Genomic DNA, 19,577 nt, shown 5'->3' with positions numbered 1-19,577 from the left:
AGTGAGTCAAAAAATTGTGACTGGTAGTGTAGGCGTTTGATGGTTCAAATATCAATAAAATTCACCCGTACAAACCGATTTCACCCTCTAACTATGGATTTCCTAGGGAAATCCAGCTGGGTGTCTAGGTCTCGCTTCTGCGTCTATGGAGTATGGGAAGAGTGTCAAGGCTCCATGATGAAGAAGTATAGACCTATGTCAAAATATTAAAAAAACATTACCTCAAGTGATGTTCGTGCAGGATCCACTCCACTTCACTACCGCTACACTACGCTCGTGAAATATTTTTCCAAAACTCTTAGAATATTTCTGGAAGTCCATTCTGAGCCATCCTTAATAATATAAATACGCTGTTTGACCTGCGACCCTCGCTTGCGATGTTTTGAAATCGGCCGTGAATAATACATGTGAGGAATTACTTAGTCTTACTCTTAGATACTCACTGCCCCAAAATCACCAATTTTGAGGATAACCGGAGGATGGATATGCAGTGAAATATGCTTTTATTTATTGTTCATGTCTTTTTTGGGGGATAATTTTTACAATAAATATGCATTTTTTCCCACCTTTGCCACTCAGAGTATCCAAACGAGTTCACCGTCTTGAGGTTCGGGTAGGTGGAGCGTAGTGTAGCGGTAGTGAAGTAGCTAGAGTGGAGCCTGCACGAACATCACTTGAGGTAAAAAAACATCATCCTGGGGCCGATTGCACGAAAGGGTCTTTGGCACTTTGCAAGAACCGTCTTTCGTGTCACCATGTGAAACACATTTAAAATAAATTACCTGCAAACATATTTTATTCATCCGTTAAAGTAAACAAAATCTTAGACAGGAATAACCGTCGTTTCGGGGATTTATTTAACAATTTCTGACATTTTACTATCATAAATATGTATTGGTGAGTGAGCCAACGCAGTTCAGCGGAACAATTAATACAGAGACTGAAGCTTTTGGTATAACAAAATCTTTGCTTACAAAATTATGTGATATATCATGAAATTGTATAAAAATTGATTGGCATTATCGTGAAATTGGGAACCAGTTTCTAATTTCCAAAGGACACTTTTTCACGACAAGACATGACCTACCTACCTTTTCGAGCTTGTTCACTGCTTCACCGCAGCTGGCGCGCTGATTCTAGATAAAGTAATCCCTCAAAGAGCTTAGATCAGAAAGATTGATTTCGTCGCCGTCTTTTCTCTACTCGCTAAAATGGGAACCAGCGTGGAAAACTCCCCATAGTTTACTCTACTCGCTGAAATGGGAACCAGCGCGTACAACTCTATGGAAAATTCTCAATAGAGTTGTACACGCTGGTTCCCATTTCAGCGAGTAGATAAAGACAGATTACTAGTGATATTTATTTCGTTAGTGATGATTCTCTGACGAAATAAAGCTGATTAATAAACTGTCTTTATCTACTCGTGAAAATGGGAACCATTTATATTATAATTCAGGAGAATTTTCTTAGATGGTTCCCATTTTGAAGAGTAGATATAGAGAGAGAGAATGCCAATGAGATTTATTTCGTCCCCGGATTTCGTCAGTGATGATTCTGACGAAATAAATCTAACAAATTGTCTTTATCTACTCGTGAAAATGGGAACCAACATGTATAATTCATGAGAATTTTCTTAGATGGTTCCCATTTTGGCGATTAGATTTAATAAACTACTTTACTCTACTCGCCAAAATGGGAACCAGTGCGTACAACTCTATGGAAAACTCCCCATAGAGTTGTACACACTGGTTCCCATTTTAGCGAGTAGAGTAAACTAGTTTACTCTACTCGCTGAAATGGGAACCAGCGCGTACAACTCTATGGAAAACTCCACATAGAGTTGTACACGCGGGTTCCCATTTTAGCGAGGAGAGTAAACTAGTTTACTCTACTCGCTGAAATGGGAACCAGCGCGTACAACTCTATGGAAAACTCCACATAGAGTTGTACACGCGGGTTCCCATTTCAGCGAGTAGAGTAAACTAGTTTAATCTACTCGCCAAAATGGGAACCAGCGTGGAAAATTCTCAATAGAGTTGTACACGCTGGTTCCCATTTCAGCGAGTAGATCAAGACAGATTACTAGTAATATTTATTTCGTTAGTGATGATTCTCTGACGAAATAAATCTGATTAATAAACTGTCTTTATCTACTCGTGAAAATGGGAACCAGCATTTATAATTCAGGAGAATTTTCTTAGATGGTTCCCATTTTGAAGAGTAGATATAGAGAGAGATTGCCAATGAGATTTATTTCGTCAGTGATGACTCTGACGAAATTAATTTCACTAGTAAACTGTCTTTATCTACTCGTGAAAATGGGAACCAGCATGCTGGTTCCCATTTTCACGAGTAGATAATACAGTTTACTAAAGTGATTCATCCCCAGATATATCTTGTTTGTGATTTATTTAGTGAATCGATTTTGTAATATAAGTTTTTGTCAACATTGTGAAAGTGGCAGAGTGGTCTTGAAGAGCAGGGAAATGCGGGGTAGATGGATAATTACAAAAATTATAATTCCGCGGAATCGTCGATGTCATCTGAAAACTTGTCCACCCATGGCAAACTGAGCCCGTTAAACATCGCATGAGGAAAGAGGTAACCAGTTGTGTGAGGAGCTTCGCATCGTAAACAAAGCCTCTCGCATCAATCCTTTTCAAAATCGCCGAAGCGAAGATTCTTTACATATCGTGGTGAATCGAGGTACAAGTTCAATTTGGCTACCAGTTCCCAAAAGCACGGAATAGCCAATTGATTTAAATGCTAGCTAATAAAATCCCACATACAGCGCATCATAATTTAAAAGATGGGCGACACGAAAGACGCTCCTTGGAAAGACCCTTTCGTGCATTGGCCTATGGCTATGGAGTCCTGGCTCAGCCTCAGTCAACTCAACTCTCAAGGCTAACAGAGACCGAAGCTTTTGGTTTATAATATTGTCTTTTTTTTTCAGAAATCAAATTTGAAGATTCCAGGAAATGTCTAGAGGTCTATGATCTCTAGTATGAATTTTGGGAAATTTGGGATTCAGTTTGGGAGTTTCGCATTTCGGAAATTTGTTTTGTGTGAAAACACTGACATGACTGAGTGAATGAATGGCATGCGTCACAACACAAACGCAAACTCTCGTTCTCGCAATCGCTTTTTAGAATCTTAGTTTAATCAACAAATGTAACAAAAATTAGGATAAGAAGGCTCATTTTCAACACTTTCATCATCATGAAATAACTACACTCCAATAAGATCTCACCTAGTATGACTTGGTAGCTACAAACCAATAATTAAATGTTCAAAATGCAGCTTTTCATTCACACTGTCGTAGTCCATGATCGGCATGACTCGAATGGAGAAACTTCCAAATAACCACCATGTTGTTTTGTACACATGTACTGTGCTGTAATGGACTATTCCATTATCAAATATGAATTACTTTACTCTGTGCTCAAAACATTATGAAATTAATGAAAAAATATAACCTTAGTTGATTAATAATTATTTAATAGTTTTATTCAATTATTCAAAATATAATTCTCATTCAAGATTACAAAACTTCTACTGGCATTCATATACTCTTTGAAATTGTACACACCCCTTTGAAATAATAAGATTGTCAATAGCGCGCCAAAGCGACGGGTGCACTGTGTATAAGCTCTAGCTCTGTTTATGTTTTCATCAGGCTGCTTCATAATATAATGCATATGGAACTACATTATACATAGGACGCAGCTAATATAGCAGCATACCTGTACCTGTACTTTGTAGAGGGCTTTTCTTTGCCTTGGTCACGTACTGCACTGGTGATGAGTGGTGGGAATGCAGAGCCACTCTCAAAAAGAAAAACTCATCCTTTCAAAAATTCAACAGAGAAACGAAAGTCTGGATCTGCTATAACTTATAAAAAAGGTAAGCTAAGCAGTAAGCTCAAGTCTAGACTGAGTCAGAGTAACTAGTAACAAACACTGAAAAAGTTAAAGAAACAGGTAAGACTAGTCTAACGACGTCAAATAAACTGGTTTTTGGGTTTGTTAATGTTATTTTTCTTTTGAAATTTGATTTGGTGATGAAGTATTTACTTGTTAAATGTTAGTGGTTATCATATCAAGTTTTAACATTTAGATTTTGTTATGAATAATAAAGATACAATGATAATGTTTTGATATTACCCCCTTAACTTAATGAAGATTGATGTCAATGAATAAGACAAAAAGAAGAAATGTTACCTAGACTGTAGACAGCTGGCAGCCGTCTGCTTCGAGGAGTTTTTTAACATTTTTTATTTTTTTAATTTCTCCTCGTACACAGACAGCTCGCTATCGTGCAGCCACCATTAGGCAGTAGAGGCGCACGGCCAATAATGGGAGACTCTCTCCAAAAGAGTCCAATAGGGGAGACAATCTCCCACATGGGAGACTTGCTTTGCAAAAGGACAAAAGAAACAACACCAACAAAAGCATGATTTTTTCCACCCAAAATTTTGTCTCACTGAGGTCAGAAGCCCATTTGTTTTGTGTGTGATTGACAACAAAAATCCTTATCAAAACAAAAGTAGACGGTGAATTTTTGTAATTTTTCATGAGGAATCTGCTTATCACATTTTTATTTGCCGCCAAGTTAATCCTTTTGCAGCAAATGTAAACAAAGGAAATTGGACTCCAAAACTGGAGACTGTCTCTGAAATTGGATACCCAAATTCTTTACAAAAGTCTCTGATATTGGAGATAATCTCCCACATTGGAGACAGTCTCCAATATTGGCCGTGCGCCTCAGTGTTAGGGGACTTACAATGCAAAATCCCCCCGTCGGGGCTCTTCATTTTTTGTCTTTAATGAATCAAACTTTTGAAAATTAACGCGACCGAAATGCAAATTAATATTCCCTCTTGGCATTAATTGCCAAAAAACGGGGAAAATCAAGTTAAAAGGAGCAAAAACAGTGACTTACCTCGGCTGTCGCGCAACTTCACTGCCCTGTTTTATCCGAACTTAATACACATAAACATATGGCCATTGCCCGGGGGGGCCACTTCCATTGATGAGTGGATACCATGCGCGACCATGGGGTCTCGAAAAGCACCCCAAACACGTATTTTCCATATTCTGAAAATGCACCCCTTAACAAGTATTGGCGTGTGAAACCCTACCCTTAACAAGTATAGGAACAAAACGATACTCTTGGGAAGTATTCCCTGAAATGAACCCCTAAACAAGTACAGCAATTTTTTATTGTTATGTCACGGGTCCGTCGGTCGTCGGTTTTACCTTTACACATCATTTGGTTAAGTACGGCCCCACCTTCCACATCTCGCGCAAATCGGACTCTAAACGCGTAGTGTTGGGGCAAAAAGGACATCCTTTATAAAACATTTTAATTTTGTTTTATCATCCCCGCAAATTTGACCCTAAACACGTAGCTTTCCTAGCGAAATAGATACCCTTTTTTCATTATTTTTGTGTTTTTGACACCCTTATCACGTTACGTACGTAACGTGCCCTATCTTGAAAAGGACATCCTTTTTACGTGTTTTTTGGTCGCGCATGGTATCCACTCGTCAATGTAAGTGGCCCCCCCGGGGGCCATTGAGTCCCCTGTACAGATCGCGCTAGAACTTCGGTCTCTGTATTTGGTGAGTGAAGCCAACGGAGTTCAGCTGAACAACCAACATATTACAGAGACCGAAGCTTTTGGTCTAAAATGTTACCATGCTCATTGTACGGTTAATGTTAATAGTACCTCGGGCTCAAGTGATGTTCGTTCAGGCTCCACTTCACTACCGCTACACTACGCTCCACCTACCTGAACCTCAAGGTCCAAAACTCGCTCTGCTCCAAGTTGGAAAAAATGCATAGGTCCTATTTATTGTAAAAATTATATGTCGAAACGGCATAAAAAAAGAATGAAAGCTTAATTTCTTTGAACACCCTAATTTCACTACATATCCATCTACCGGTTAGCCTAAAGATTGGTGTTTAGAGCCAACATGGAGTTCTTCACACGTATAAATAATTCGCTGCCGATTTAAAAACATCGCATGCGCGAGGGTCATAGACGGGACGTATTATGGTATCACGCTCAGTGTTCATCCGTCTGTCCGTTAACTTTTCCTTGTAAACGCGATAACTTCAGTTTGACTTGACCTAGGCTCATATAATTTGGTGTGTATGATACTAGCATGGATCCCAGGAAGCCTTTTGATTTTGTGGTCAAAAGGTCAAGGTCACATGACATATTTTCATCTTACCCTTCTGCAGTCCTTGTAAACCCGATAACTTCAGTTTAACTTAACCTAGGCTCATATAATTTGGTATGTATGATACTAGCATGGATCCCAGGAAGCCTATAGATTTTAAGGTCCAAACGTCAAAGTCACAGTGACATAAAATCCTCAAAAAAAGTTTGGAAATCTGAATTTGATGGATAATCCCTCCTCGGTTTTAATAAATATCAATATGTAATTAATATCAATGAATAGATCATATAATTTTCTTTAAAATGATACCCTACATGATATGATTATGGTTAACATGAAGGTGCAGTGCCTTGAAATGTGGGGCAAGGTCAAAATTCAAAAGTTGCGAAATGACACAATATTGAAGGTCACTGTTCTTTTTTCTGTGGTGATGAGTGAGTTTCTCAGCGGTTTCCTTTGACTTTGAGCAATAATCCCTCCTCGGTTGTAGTAATATCAATGTGTTATTGATAACAATGAATAGATTATTTAATTCTCTTTAAAATGATACCCTACATGATATGATTATCGTTCACATGGAGGTGCAGTGCCTTGAAATGTGGGGCAACGTCAATTTTTTAAAGTTGCAAAATGTTCTTTTTCCGTGGTGATGAGTGAGTTTCTCAGCGGTTTCTTTTAATTGTTTTCATGCACCTTAACATCAACATTAACATGGAATCAAACACACAAGACATAAAATTGAAGAAGCAGGGGCTTGTTTTGAATGGATTTCATCTCTATTGACATGATTGACACAGACAAAAGAATCATGTTCTGTATCGACCCTTCATGACTATTTCTGCTCGCTTTGCAGCTTTTCAATTCAGACCTCATCCAACACTTTTGGATCCTGCTTTTCGTGATGGTATAATCATAACAAGCATGATATCATTTTAAAGAGAATTAAATGATCTTTTGAATGATGTCAAATATGCATTGTGTAAAATTGGGAGTTGGGAGATATTAATGGCCAAACTCAGATTTCCAAATTTTTTTGCTCGTTTTGCAGCTTTTTCATACGGACCTCATCCAACACTTTTCAATCCTGCTCGTTTCGTGATGGCATGATCATAACAAGCATGGTATCATTTTAAAGGAAAATAAATGATCTTTTGAATGATGTCAAATATGCATTGTGTAAAATTGGGAGTTGGGAGATATTAATGGCCAAACTCAGATTTCCAAACTTTTTTTGAGGGGTTTATTTTCATCTTTACCCCTTCTGCAGTCCTTGTAAACGCGATAACTTCAGTTTGACTTAACGTAGGCTCATAATTTGGTATGTATGATACTAGCATGGATCCCAGGAAGCCTATTGATTTTTAGGTCAAAAGTCAAGGTCACAGTGACATATTTTCATCTTACCCTTATGCAGTCCCTGTAAATGTGATAACTTCAGTTTAGCTTAACCTAGGCTCATATAATTTGGTATGTATGATACAAGCATAGGTCCCAGGGCGGTCAAAGGTCAAGATCACAGTGACATGTTTTCATCTTACCCTTCTGAAGTCATTGTTAACGCAATAATTTTAGTTGAACTTAACCTAGGCTCAGATAATTTGGTGTGTATGATACTAGCATAGATCCTAGCAATTCCATTAATTTTGAGGTCAGAAGGTCAAAGGTGAAGTCGCCACCTTCCACTTTTCTTGCTTGACCAATAACTCCATTTTCCGTGTTTTCCGTGACGGGCGTATTATGTGCTTGCCTTAGCGACACTCTTGTTTTTGAAGCGGTCACTCATCATTCCTATTTAAAGTCACCTTAATAGTGAAAATCAGCGTTTTGATTAATCCATGACTTTTTTACTAGACTGTATAGCAGGAGAGAGACATTTTTAGGGCAGCAGTGATGTTGGCATCATCAGCAAAGGTTCCTATCACTTAAAATACAGGATAATCAAGATTATAAAACCGGGGGCCTTGGAGCGGACTTATTGTAAAAAGGAGGGTCCTCGGAATGGGCTTCAGAATTACAAATGTTTGTGAAAACGGGGGTCCTTGGAACGGGTCGCCTGCGTGTGCATCCCGATGGAACGGGCATACGTGTATGCAGCTAGCCCAGTGGCCCGGGTGCGCTCGCGCAGAGGCGATGGTTGGACAGCGCTCTGCGGCCGCTTTTCACCAAAATTGCAGCTCATCGTGGCGGATCAATGCGACCGGAACGGCGTAACGAAAAATATGCGAAGCTTGGAGCAGATTTTTTCTTCTTTTCTCTCGATAAGAAGAAAATGCTATGCTTCGGAGCGGCTTTCTTAGTTCTTTTTCTCAATAAGATGAAAATGCTATGCCCTGGAACAGAAATTTGAGTGTAAAAATGGGGGTCCCCTCCGCGGCACATTCCCACTATGCATTATATACTGAGTGCCCCCCCCCCCCCCCGGGATTTTGGGTCAATAAGCTTTGGTCATGTTATGGTATTGTAGTATCGGCCAGGGGGGGCCATTTACATTGACGAGTGGATACCATGCGCGACCCAAAAAACACGTAAAAAGGATGTCTTTTTCGAGATAGGGCACGTTACATACCTAACGTATTAAGGGTGTCAAAAACACTAAAATAATGAAAAAAGGGTATCTATTTTGCTATGGAAGCTACGTGTTTAGGGTCAAATTTGCGAGGGTAAAAAAAGACTATAATGTTTCTTATAAAGGATGTCCCTTTTGCCCCAACACTACGTGTTTAGAGTACGATTTGCGCGAGGTGTGGGAGGTGGGGCCATATGATGTAGGAAAACCGACGGCCGACGTCTGTGACATAACAAATTAAAATATCGCTATACTTGTTTAGGGGTTCAATTCAGGGAATACTTGCCAAGCGTATCGTTTTGTTTCCAATACTTGTTAAGGAGTGCATAAATTTCAGAATATGGAAAATACGTGTTTAGGGTGCTTTCCGAGACCCCATGGTCGCGCATGGTATCCACTCATCAATGGAAGTGGCCCCCCCGGGAGTATCGCGGTTCTGACAATTAACCCGATTCTAGTACTCTAAACACTGAGGCAGCCCAGCAGACATGTTATCATGTTGAGAACTTACTGGCCAACACCCAGTTTTTCATCACTCCAAGCCTTTTGCATTCTAGGCAACATTCCATGCAAATTAATAGTTAAAGGCACATCAATATTCATAGAAATGCAAATTTATATTACAAAGTATAACTGAATATTCAAATATACAAGCAAAAGATATTCAATCTATATGCAAATGATCATCTAAGCTTCACTGCATCTACTAAACATTGGAACCAATCAGAAAGGGAGAGGTGAAAGGAGAGAAAGAGAGAGAGAGGAGTGAAGATAGCTGTATGATGGATGGTGTAGTTTTGATACAAAAGAACCTTGTGTGAGGAGTGTACTGATGTGCTAGAGAGCTGGGGCGGTATTCTGAGGTCATTTTATCTTTAAAATATTTTATTTTATCTCTTAAAATGAAATTGGTATTCTGAGATGACATTTTATCTCTCAGATTAAATCTACAATTTTATCTTGCGTATAAATTTTATCTTGCGTATCTATGATGATACGCAACAGAGCAGTGGCTGCGTAGACATACCATGCAACGCGGGTGATGTGCTTGCGCCCAAGTTACTTTGAAGAAAAAATAAAATAAACTTAAAAGAGGGTAGGGGCTATTTTATCTCCGCGACATTGATTTCGTCAATATTTTTAAGTGAATTAACTCCAAATGTTGGCATGAAAATTAAGAAAAATGATATATTCATTGAGAACAACACCTTAAAGTTATTCCTGTACAATCAGGAAGCATTTCATAAGACTTTTCTTCACTAATATTGTCTTTGAAATGATGCTTGAAAAGATGCGATATAGACTTCGAAAAAAAGATGAGAGTATTGCCATTTTTGTTAAAAAGAAATCTCTGTAAAGACGTGCAAGCGTATAGTGCAAGCGTATTGAAGTCAATAAATTGACGCAATCTCACCTCTTCGCCACACCTCTTAGCGGAATGGATTTCCATTGGTTGAGTGATATGAGAGAGCTATAAAAGCGTGTTTCTTATTGGATATTGATTACAAAATAGGTGTGTCTTACAGAGATAAAATGAAGATAAAATTGTTCTCAGAATACCAATTCGGAGAGATTTTAAGGGTATTTTATCTTACTGATTTTAACGGAGATAAAATATTTTATTTTATCTGAGATAAAATGGATCTCAGAATACCACCCCTGTACATGAAGGATTGGGAAGTTAAGTATGAAAAGTGTGAATATTAATGAGGGGTGTTCTATTGGAAAAAGGGATGATTCCTAAACATGAATAGATAAATAAATAAATAATAAATCAATCCCTACAGTATCAATAACAAATACTTAACCAAGGTTAAGATTTTGAATTTTTTAAATGACTTTGAAAGTATAAGTCCTTACATGTCCATAAAACCTACAATAATGGCTATCAAGTATGGGCAAAAAGATGACTGTAATTTCAGGTCACTAGGACAAGGTCAAAGGTCATTTGGGGTCACTCAATGAACTGGTGTCAACGTATAAAATACTGAACCAAAAATTCAAGATTATTCAGGATGAATTTGAAATTGATAAACTCGGTTAAATTTTGATATAAATGTAATTGTTTTCACTGTCCATCATTTGATACATAATATTGACTGGCCTTGAGGGAACATCAAATATGTCACCCGCAACAGAATCTTATTGGCCCAAATCTTTAGATAAGGGCAATATAATATGGTTCTTTTAAGGGCAACATATTTGATGTTTCCCGAAAGAGCAGCCAGTCAATATTATTATCATTACCTAAGGCTGTACAATGTGTAATTCAAGCTATTGTTTGGAACAATTTATATGCCTGTTTGCTTATCACTATTACAGTCTTCTGATTTCAGGTTATTCACAAACTTATCGAAGGAACCCTTAATAATTTAAGCAATTGTGACGTAAAATGTTACCTGCAATCGCACGCATACACTTAACACGTAAAAATCTTGCGCTTGGGTTTGTGTACGCACTAGTCGTGCCGTGCATTATCTACAATGCGTTGGTTCATAAACTGGTTCCAGCCAGATAGCAGAAATATGGCCAATATTGCCCTCTGTGTTGTACAGGATGGGCAAAACCCAGGAGGGGGGGGGGGGGGGCAACATGGCAAATGTTTACCATGTTGGTCTCGGATCGAAAGTAGTGAGCGAAATATGACGTTTATCTGCTAAAATTATAATTATTGTCACTGGGTCAAGGTCGAAGGTCATATTTAGATAAATTACTTTATTAGAAATTAAATTCTGTTCATTGTCTTTTATAATAAACTGAAATGGAACTTTTGCGAGATTGGTATTTGACAGATTGTTTTTCGGGCCATAACTGCTACATGTATCTATTCAGAAAACAAAGTTCTTAAAGGACAAGTCCACCCCAACAAAAATTTGATATGAATAAAAAGAGAAAATCCAACAAGCATAACACTGAAAATTTCATCAAAATCGGATGTAAAATAAGAAAGTTATGACACTTTAAAGCTTAATTTCACAAAACAGTTATATGCACATCCCGGTCGGTATGCAAATGAGGGAACTGATGACATCATTCACTCACTATTTCTTTTGTATTTTATTATATGAAATATTCTAATTTTCTCCTCATTGTCCTGTGAAACAAAGTTTTATTTCTCCCTGAACGTGTTGAATTACCATTGCTTAACATTTTATGGTTCAGTCAAGTTGGTCCTTTTTGTCAAATCTGCAAAAAGTGAAATAATGTTTAATTCGAACAATAAAAAACAAAGGAAATAGTGAGTGAGGGACATCATTGATTCTCTCATTCGCATGTGACTAAATTGTGCATACTGTATAACTATTTTGTGAAAAGTAAGCAAAACTTTAAAGTGTCATAACTTTCTTATTTTACATCCGATTTGATGAAATTTTCAGCATTATGCTTGTCTGATTTTTTCTCTATTGATTCAAATCAACACTTTTATGAGGTGGACTTAACCTTCAATTTAAATATCCATCTTTTCTTCTTTCATATGAGACATCATGTGTAAAATAGGATTTGATGCATGGGCGAGAAAAGTGGCATGAAAACATGCTTCGATTTCTACCTTTTCCATGGATCGTCGGAAAACAAGCATTTTTATTTTCCAACTATGCAGTGCAGCAGACAATGGTCCTGTGAATAGGCCGGGGGGGGGGGGGCACTCAAATTATTTTTTGAATTTTTTTCTGAAATGGGGGTCTGAGGAACTGACCGCAAGGGTAAAATACAGGGTCTTGGGAACTGAATATATACTGGGCGGTGTGAAAAACGGTCTACGGAACGGGATCGCGGTACAGTAGGTACGGTGCACGCTAGTGCTGTGCATGTATATATGGGCGCTAGCGGTGCATAGAGCTGCTAGAAGAGGGACTTGTGAAGCCATGCGGGCAGCTCTCGCATGTGAAGCTCACGCTGGACAATTTTGGCAGGGCAAGGGAACCGAGATGTTTCGTAACGGGGGTCTTGCGAGTGGGGTGGGGCGGCTTCTGAACGGAACTTGTCATTCAGAGTATCTAGAGAACTGAAAATTAGGTCTGGTAAAGGGGGCTTTCAAAGCGGCACATCCCCGTACCACCAATATATGTGAGTGCCCCTCCCCCCCCCCCCCCCCCCCGGGTGAATGGGTTGAAGTATTTTTTAAATTTTCTGATGATCCGGGAGTCTCAACTGTTCAAAGTATTTGATTGTTTTTACCCTGGCGAACAATTGGATGGCAAAAGGAGTATTTGTCCCAAGCCTAAATATAAGTCATGCTTTTAGATCTAGAACATCCTTTGCAAATATGTAAGTGATCTTCTTGCTTAACATAAAACTTGAAACTCACAATTGATATTATTTTCACATTTTTCAAAGCACGATTTTCCCTTTGAATGAAAATATGATTTGTTTTGTCGTTTTCAGGATGTAATGAGTCCGTTCCAAACTGTTCGTATGAAAAAGAATTTTTCAAATATTTCAGAATCTCCCTCTCTCTATGCTTCCTTTTTACAGGCGATCAGAAAACTGCTGAGCTCTGGAGTCGAGTTTGAGGAATATGGATTTAGATGCTGCACTCAATGAACTGGGCATGCTCAGTATAGTAACAGAGAGCAGGAAAGAGTATTTGAAAGAGCGGGTGTCGCAAAACGAAAACAATATGAACAATGCTGCATCGTCGTCACAGGCCCCAAGCTTCCACATCGTCAAAATGAACACCCAGTTTGTCACGTGTGTTGGTTCCGTCTTGGCCAAACACGGGCGTCCAGTGGTGACACCTAGTAGCAGCAGTGCAGAGAACGGTGTAGTCGAAGCAGAAAAGAGCACCAGTGCATCCAGACCGTACTCTTCTTTCCTTGTCAACGAACATCGTGTCGTAAGGACTCACAGACCCCCGAGGCGGTGTCAGAAGAAGCCGTATGCTCTTCCTCGCTCGCACAGATCAAAGGCGTCGAGTTCACGGAAGGGTAGACCATACCTGTCAACTGGTTTCGAGGACGATGTGTTTTTAGAAGACCCACAGGTAGATTGCAATGGGAATGGTCAGAAACATCGGCGTCCCAGTAGTGAGGTGGCGAGTAAAGGATCACTGACCGTTCCAGAGATCCACCTTCACCGGTCAAAGTCTCTGGACGATATTCACTTAGAACGTCTTCGTATCGATGATGGACTCAGTCGACATCGAAGCGATGTTGAGCTAGCCTCAAAGCTCATTAGCAACCTCAAAGTTTCTTGAGTCTAGTTTCACAAGTTGAGATTTTAGTTTCTTAAATGATATTTCATGTAACACAGCCATGCAGGCTGGCTTTGCTTAGCAACATGTCCAGTCTTCAATTTCAATGAATTTTTGTTTTGAAGTTTGAACCCCAGGTTATTTTGCATTCCATTGTTTGAGTCAAAACCAAACCAAAAATTTTTAATGTGTCTTAATTTCATAAGTGTTATTATTATTATTTTTTTTTTGGGGGGGGGGCTAAATAGTTGTGCAATGGCTCTTGTGATGTTTTTTTTAAACAAACTTTATTAGAAAGAAAGATGATTTGCTGAAATATTTTTTTACAACCTTTGTACCGAAAGCTGTGCAGATATACCTTGACACTCACACTGCAATAACTCCGGTGTTGATTTGACACCAGCCCGGAATCTATATATGTCCACACCAGAGAAGTGTTCAACAACACCAGTTCCGTTTTGGTGTAACACCAGAAAGGTGTTTATACAACACCAATTAGTATTAAAACAGCATCGGTTTGATTCCAAACTGGTGTTGTTTCAACTATATATTTCAATTATATAGATTCTGGACTGGTGTCAAATCAACACCGGGGTTTTTGCAGTGCAATGGTTTACTTTTTAGTTTTTGTTTTTTAAAGAAAATTGCTGCAAAAGTGTATAATTAGATTTCTTTCGAAACGTCGAGATTGGGTGGTCCTTTCAGGACCTACACTTGCCCAAGAAAGGTACATGGTGTACTGTGAAACCTACTACACTATCTTTGTACTTTGTTAGAACTTACAAGTTTGGGTGCGATTGAAAAGTAATACATGTAGCAGCCTTTAATGCTTCAAAGTGTAGTTTGAGAATTATATTATACATGTATGTACCTTGAATGCTGCTTTCTAATAGATAAGCATTTAATTTTCAGAATACATTTTAATTTAGATTTTCAAAATTGAATAAGGACAAAGAGAAAGACCTTCACTTGTTTCAAGTACACAGTGACATTTATTACAGGTAAGCTCTTTTAATTATGTGGTTAATTCACCCCAAATATCTTGGTTGCTAGACTCGCTACTCCTATTTCTGCATTTTCTTTATATATGAATGTGTACCAGTATGTCCAAAAATTATTATGTTTTTGACAATAATGTGTATCAATTGTGAAATAAAATATTGGGTTTTATGTAATTTTACAACTTGCAAGAATAATTTGGACAAGAATCCTGATGAAATGCAAAGGACACATTAGACACTCTAAATTTGCAATGCAATGACAACAACAAAGTCATTCGCGTGATTAGGCCTATTTAGAATGCCAATTGGCAATTATTTGTCACAATTTTGTTTGATTGTTGCCAATTTGATGAGCATTAACAAATTGATTTGATTATATGGTTTTAAGTAATTTGAGTGGAATAGGGAATTTATAATGCAAGGCTCAACACTAACTTTTTTTCTTGGTCACAAATCATCAATTTCATATTTTTGATGGCCTGCAAAGCAAATTTGGTGGCCCTAAAATTAAAGAAAACATTACAATTTATCAAAACTTTGTAGCCCGACTGGGACACCAAGTCTGGACTTTTACAGAATTTTGGTGGCCCAACTCTCAATTTATGTTGCCCCGGGCCACTGCTAATGTCAAGCCCTTCATGATGATATAAAGTCATATTTTACAGGCCACCTACATGTACATGAAACTGTATTTTTGTAGTTGAATACCGTTAATTTGTTTATTCAGTTCTTGATGTGACACATGGAATCATGCTTGGAAAGAGAATACAAACAATATCTACACCGCCCTTAAGTTTCATAACATCAGATAAAAGGTGTGAAATATTAATGGCACTCCAGGGATCGCTAATCCTCAGAAGTTTTGGCTTACTCTTTAGTTTATTGGGGGGTTTTGGCGGGAATTTCATTGTTTTTTCCCCCTCCCATATCACTGATGTCCCCAAACTGTTTTGGATGGTTAATGAGCTTTTATATTTGTAGTAAAATGGTGATTTAGATTTATAAATTCAAGTGAGTACTATGATAATGTGTGACAAAAAAGAATGTCCGTCAAAAGTTTGTAAACATTTTTGTGCCTTATTTTCAATTGAATTTCTAGATAGATTTTTTTTTAACTTGGCACTCTAATATGGTTTCCAACACTTGTCAGATATATTGATGAATCAAAACACAAGAATTTACATGTATTTCTCACTCTAAAGTATGCATCTTATATATCTTTGGTCAACAAGTGATCACTAATTATAGTTCCGGGTGGGAGGGGGACTTTTTTTTATGCAGTCTCTATCATGTCTGTCTAAAGTTCACAAGTATTTCATACACTACTGAATGTAGGATATTTGTCCACAGTTGCAGCTTTTTTTTTCATTTCTTTTTGGCTATTACTTTATATCATTCCACTGCTTTTTTATTTTGTCCAGTCAGGGCTACAATCAGAATGTCATGCACCTCTGCATCATGTTTCACCTTATATCCCATAAAAGCAAACTTTTGTTGTTTTCTTTGAATCTGAACGAGCTCCTGGCACCGTGTCCCTTCCTATTGATATAGATATGCTTAGTACTGGGAAGGTTTCACTAGTTGTATACAAATGTCTGGTTATTAGGCTCAAGCAGCATAAAAGTACAAAGCATCTTATCTTTAATACTAAGTGATATGCTTTAACTATTCCAACTGTAGAATCTCAAGTTTTATTTATTTATTTTTTATTTTATTTTTATTTTTTTTGGGTGGGTTTGTTTTGGATTCATGTAGTACATGTGGTACATGTAATCCACATGATTCAAAGTATTTTATTGGAGCCTGGAGGTTTGAGAAAAGTTGATTGAGGTGAATTTGGGGGGTTACATGTATGACCAGGCCAGCAATGGCACATGTAAAAGCGTCAAACCCAAACAATATTGAACGTACATGTATTTCATAGAATATTGGAGGTGGGTTCATTTTAGGAGGGGGGATGGGTGGGTTTGTTGGAAAACGTTAAATTGGGTTACGGCCAGGCCAGTAAGAACATGCCTCACCGAGTGGTGGTAATTAGCGCTTCCTGTGTTCCGTCTTGTATGCTTGTCAATGATTGCTGGTACAGTCAGCCCACACAGTTGTTAAGCAATTGTCCTTAAAGGGGCTGTAGGTGGTGATTGGTGGTCGAAGAAATAAGAAAGGAGGGCAAGTTGAAGCCAACATCGAGCAGGTGCAGTGAGCCAAAAGTTCAAGAGAAAGTCAAGTTCAAAACAGTTATCATACCATTATAATTTTTACATTGGCTAAGTATAACCAAACCTTGTGAGATGATGAAATCTGGGAGTCCCTTTTCACAAAGACTTGCAATCATAGAAACTTTACAATGATGGTAACTACTATGGAAACCTTGATTGTGATTGGCTGCTGAGCCCTTTGGTAGTTTCTGTAATTAGAGGTCTTTTGTGAAACAGGCTCCAAGACTAAAACCTGAGAAATTTTGTGTGGGGGGGGGGTTCTAGAATTGTAAAGTGTTAATGATGCAATTTACTACAAATCAACAAAAATGCAAGCTTTCCTCTATTGCTTTATCATTAATGGATACATAATTTTCATTAAAACACAGCTGGTTCAGAAAATACTCAATATAGCCAGAAGAGCATCCCCCTCCCCTGCTGTCTCAAAAGGGTGTGTTTATTACTCCTGGCCCTCAACCCCCCCTTTCGAAGAAAGCCCCCCCCGGTTGTCTTGAAGGGTGTGGCCACCCCAACTCCACCTCTGCTCTGTGAATGCAGATGCTCGCCACAAGCACATTTAAAAAAAAAGATCACAAGGTGGGTTCTTGTGGAAGTGGAGTTAAATGATCTGAAAATAAAATCAACTGATAATTCAAAACCAAGAAAATTAATACATTTTTTAGGAGACTTGGATGCCTGTCTTCCCATTATTTTAGGGCATGTGCAATATTTTTTTTCATTGTGTTGTCCTCATTGTTGGCAGATTAACTTCTTTTTTATTTTATACAAAGCAAAAATATTGGATAAACTATCTACCAAGCAGTTGGTTATTTTTATTGGAAATTACTACTTAATGAAATTCAAAGATTGTATTTGTATGACAGGAATAAAGACCTTACAATAATATTTATATTGAGAAAATACAGAGGCAATGTTATTTTTGTTTGGAAATGTATTGTGTGTGTTTCTTTGATGAGAATGTTATGTGACTTCCACTCTTTTTTTTCAGATCAATATTGCATCGCCTCTTTATCTACTGTCTCTCTATTATGACACAGATGTTGTATTCTTATAATTTTTGTAATAAATTAGGAAATGTGAAATTCAAAACACTCAAGATTGAAATCGTAACTGAGTTTGGTGTATGGTGTTTTTTTTTAAGAAAACACTTTGGATTAGAATGAAGAGATAATGAGAGATACTCCAGGGTCCCCTTCTTATAAAGAGTTACGATTGATCCGATCAACCTCAGCTATATGGAAATCCATCAATGCAGGGTGCTACATAACTTTTTAGAAGTACTTAAGTAAATTTTTAAATAGTTGGAATATACTTGCCCAAAATTCTCTTTCACTTGCCTGAAAAAAATCATTGAAAAAAAAAGTGTTACCTCTTCAAAAGAAAGTTTTGTGGTTTTATAAACCATTCACCTTTTTCTCTCTTTTGACAGATCTACTTTGTTATTGCATTTCTTTTGATTGAGTGTATTTATCTTGCCTGCCATGACCAAAACTGGGGTCAATATATCATATAGACCCTAATTTTGGTCAATCTACTGTGAGAATTTTGCTTTCCCAATTTGGGCAAGTAGTTTTGGTCTTTACTTCAAAACACTTGCCCAACTCTAACTTTTACTTGCCCCGGGCAATCGGGCAAGTGCTTATGTAGCACCCTGCATCAATGTCATAATTACTACTACAGGAAATTTGCACAATCTCCTTTGTAAATAAAGAGAAGCACACTGAATTTTCAAGAGAACAATGAATCTATATATAAATATACATCATATCTGGAAAATATTTTGAACAAACATGCAGTTTAGATGTTGACGTTGCTGGCTTTCCATAGTTGTGGTTGATCGGATCGATCGTAACTCTTTGTAAGACGGGGCCCAGGCCTCAAATATTATTTTGATAAATGGATTAGAAGAGAGAGAGAGAAGAGCAAAACACTGGACATTTTTATAAAAGATTGTGTTTGATGAAATAAGCAAAATGAAAGTGGGGACATGACATAACCACCCTTTTCAATGTCAAATAGATATTCATGACTGCATGCAATCACCGTTCACCAAATATTGCAACAACTGTTTTCCTCTAACTGATTAAATTTAAGTGATCTTTTTTTTTCATTTTACTCTGTTCTTAATTTGAATCATATTGCTTACGGCCTGAAGTACCCTTAAGTGGAAAAAGGGAAGACTTTATTATTCATTTGAAGAAGAAATGAGTAAGATGGTATTTGAGGGTGAAAAGTGTGTGTATATCTGTAAGAGAGAGAGGGGGTGGGTGGAGATAGAAGGGATAGGGAGAGAAAGATATGCAGAGGAAGTTGAATAAGATCTAACTGTAGGCAAAAAAAATGGAAAAGGATGAATAAATACGTTTTAGGAAATGATCAAGGAAAATACCCAATAAATGTTTTGAGACAT

The 19,577-nt window shown here is 37.8% G+C and overlaps 2 protein-coding genes across 5 annotated transcripts in view; one reads left to right on the top strand and one right to left on the bottom strand.

The window, feature by feature from the left end:
- Nucleotides 1–3,402, bottom strand: part of LOC129267122 (uncharacterized) — a 35,874-nt gene extending 32,472 nt beyond the window's left edge. For 3 of the 4 annotated variants that reach the window (XM_064102821.1, XM_064102829.1, XM_064102843.1), the window contains exon 1: nucleotides 3,254–3,402. The gene's annotated coding sequence lies outside the window, so the exon portion shown is untranslated. The remainder of the gene's footprint in view (nucleotides 1–3,253) is intronic. The other variant, XM_064102836.1, reaches the window with a different exon arrangement.
- Nucleotides 3,403–3,665: 263 nt separating this feature from the next.
- Nucleotides 3,666–18,263, top strand: LOC129262759 (uncharacterized). Its single transcript, XM_054900779.2, has 2 exons — nucleotides 3,666–3,906; nucleotides 13,233–18,263. The coding sequence occupies exon 2, from the start codon at nucleotides 13,276–13,278 to the stop codon at nucleotides 13,951–13,953; it is 678 nt and encodes a 225-aa protein (XP_054756754.2). The 5' UTR covers nucleotides 3,666–3,906; nucleotides 13,233–13,275; the 3' UTR covers nucleotides 13,954–18,263.
- The last annotated feature ends 1,314 nt before the right edge of the window (nucleotides 18,264–19,577 follow it).

The sequence above is a fragment of the Lytechinus pictus genome, chromosome 1 (assembly GCF_037042905.1).
Source record: "Lytechinus pictus isolate F3 Inbred chromosome 1, Lp3.0, whole genome shotgun sequence".
NCBI classification, from domain to species: Eukaryota; Metazoa; Echinodermata; class Echinoidea; order Temnopleuroida; family Toxopneustidae; genus Lytechinus; species Lytechinus pictus.
The sequence above is the reverse complement of the archived record's forward strand: the minus strand, read 5'-3'. Positions and strand labels throughout refer to the sequence as shown.

Coding starts and splice junctions, on each gene's coding strand:
- LOC129262759 (XM_054900779.2), top strand. CDS start 13,276: ATGGATTTAGATGCTGCACTCAATGAACTGGGCATGCTCAGTATAGTA.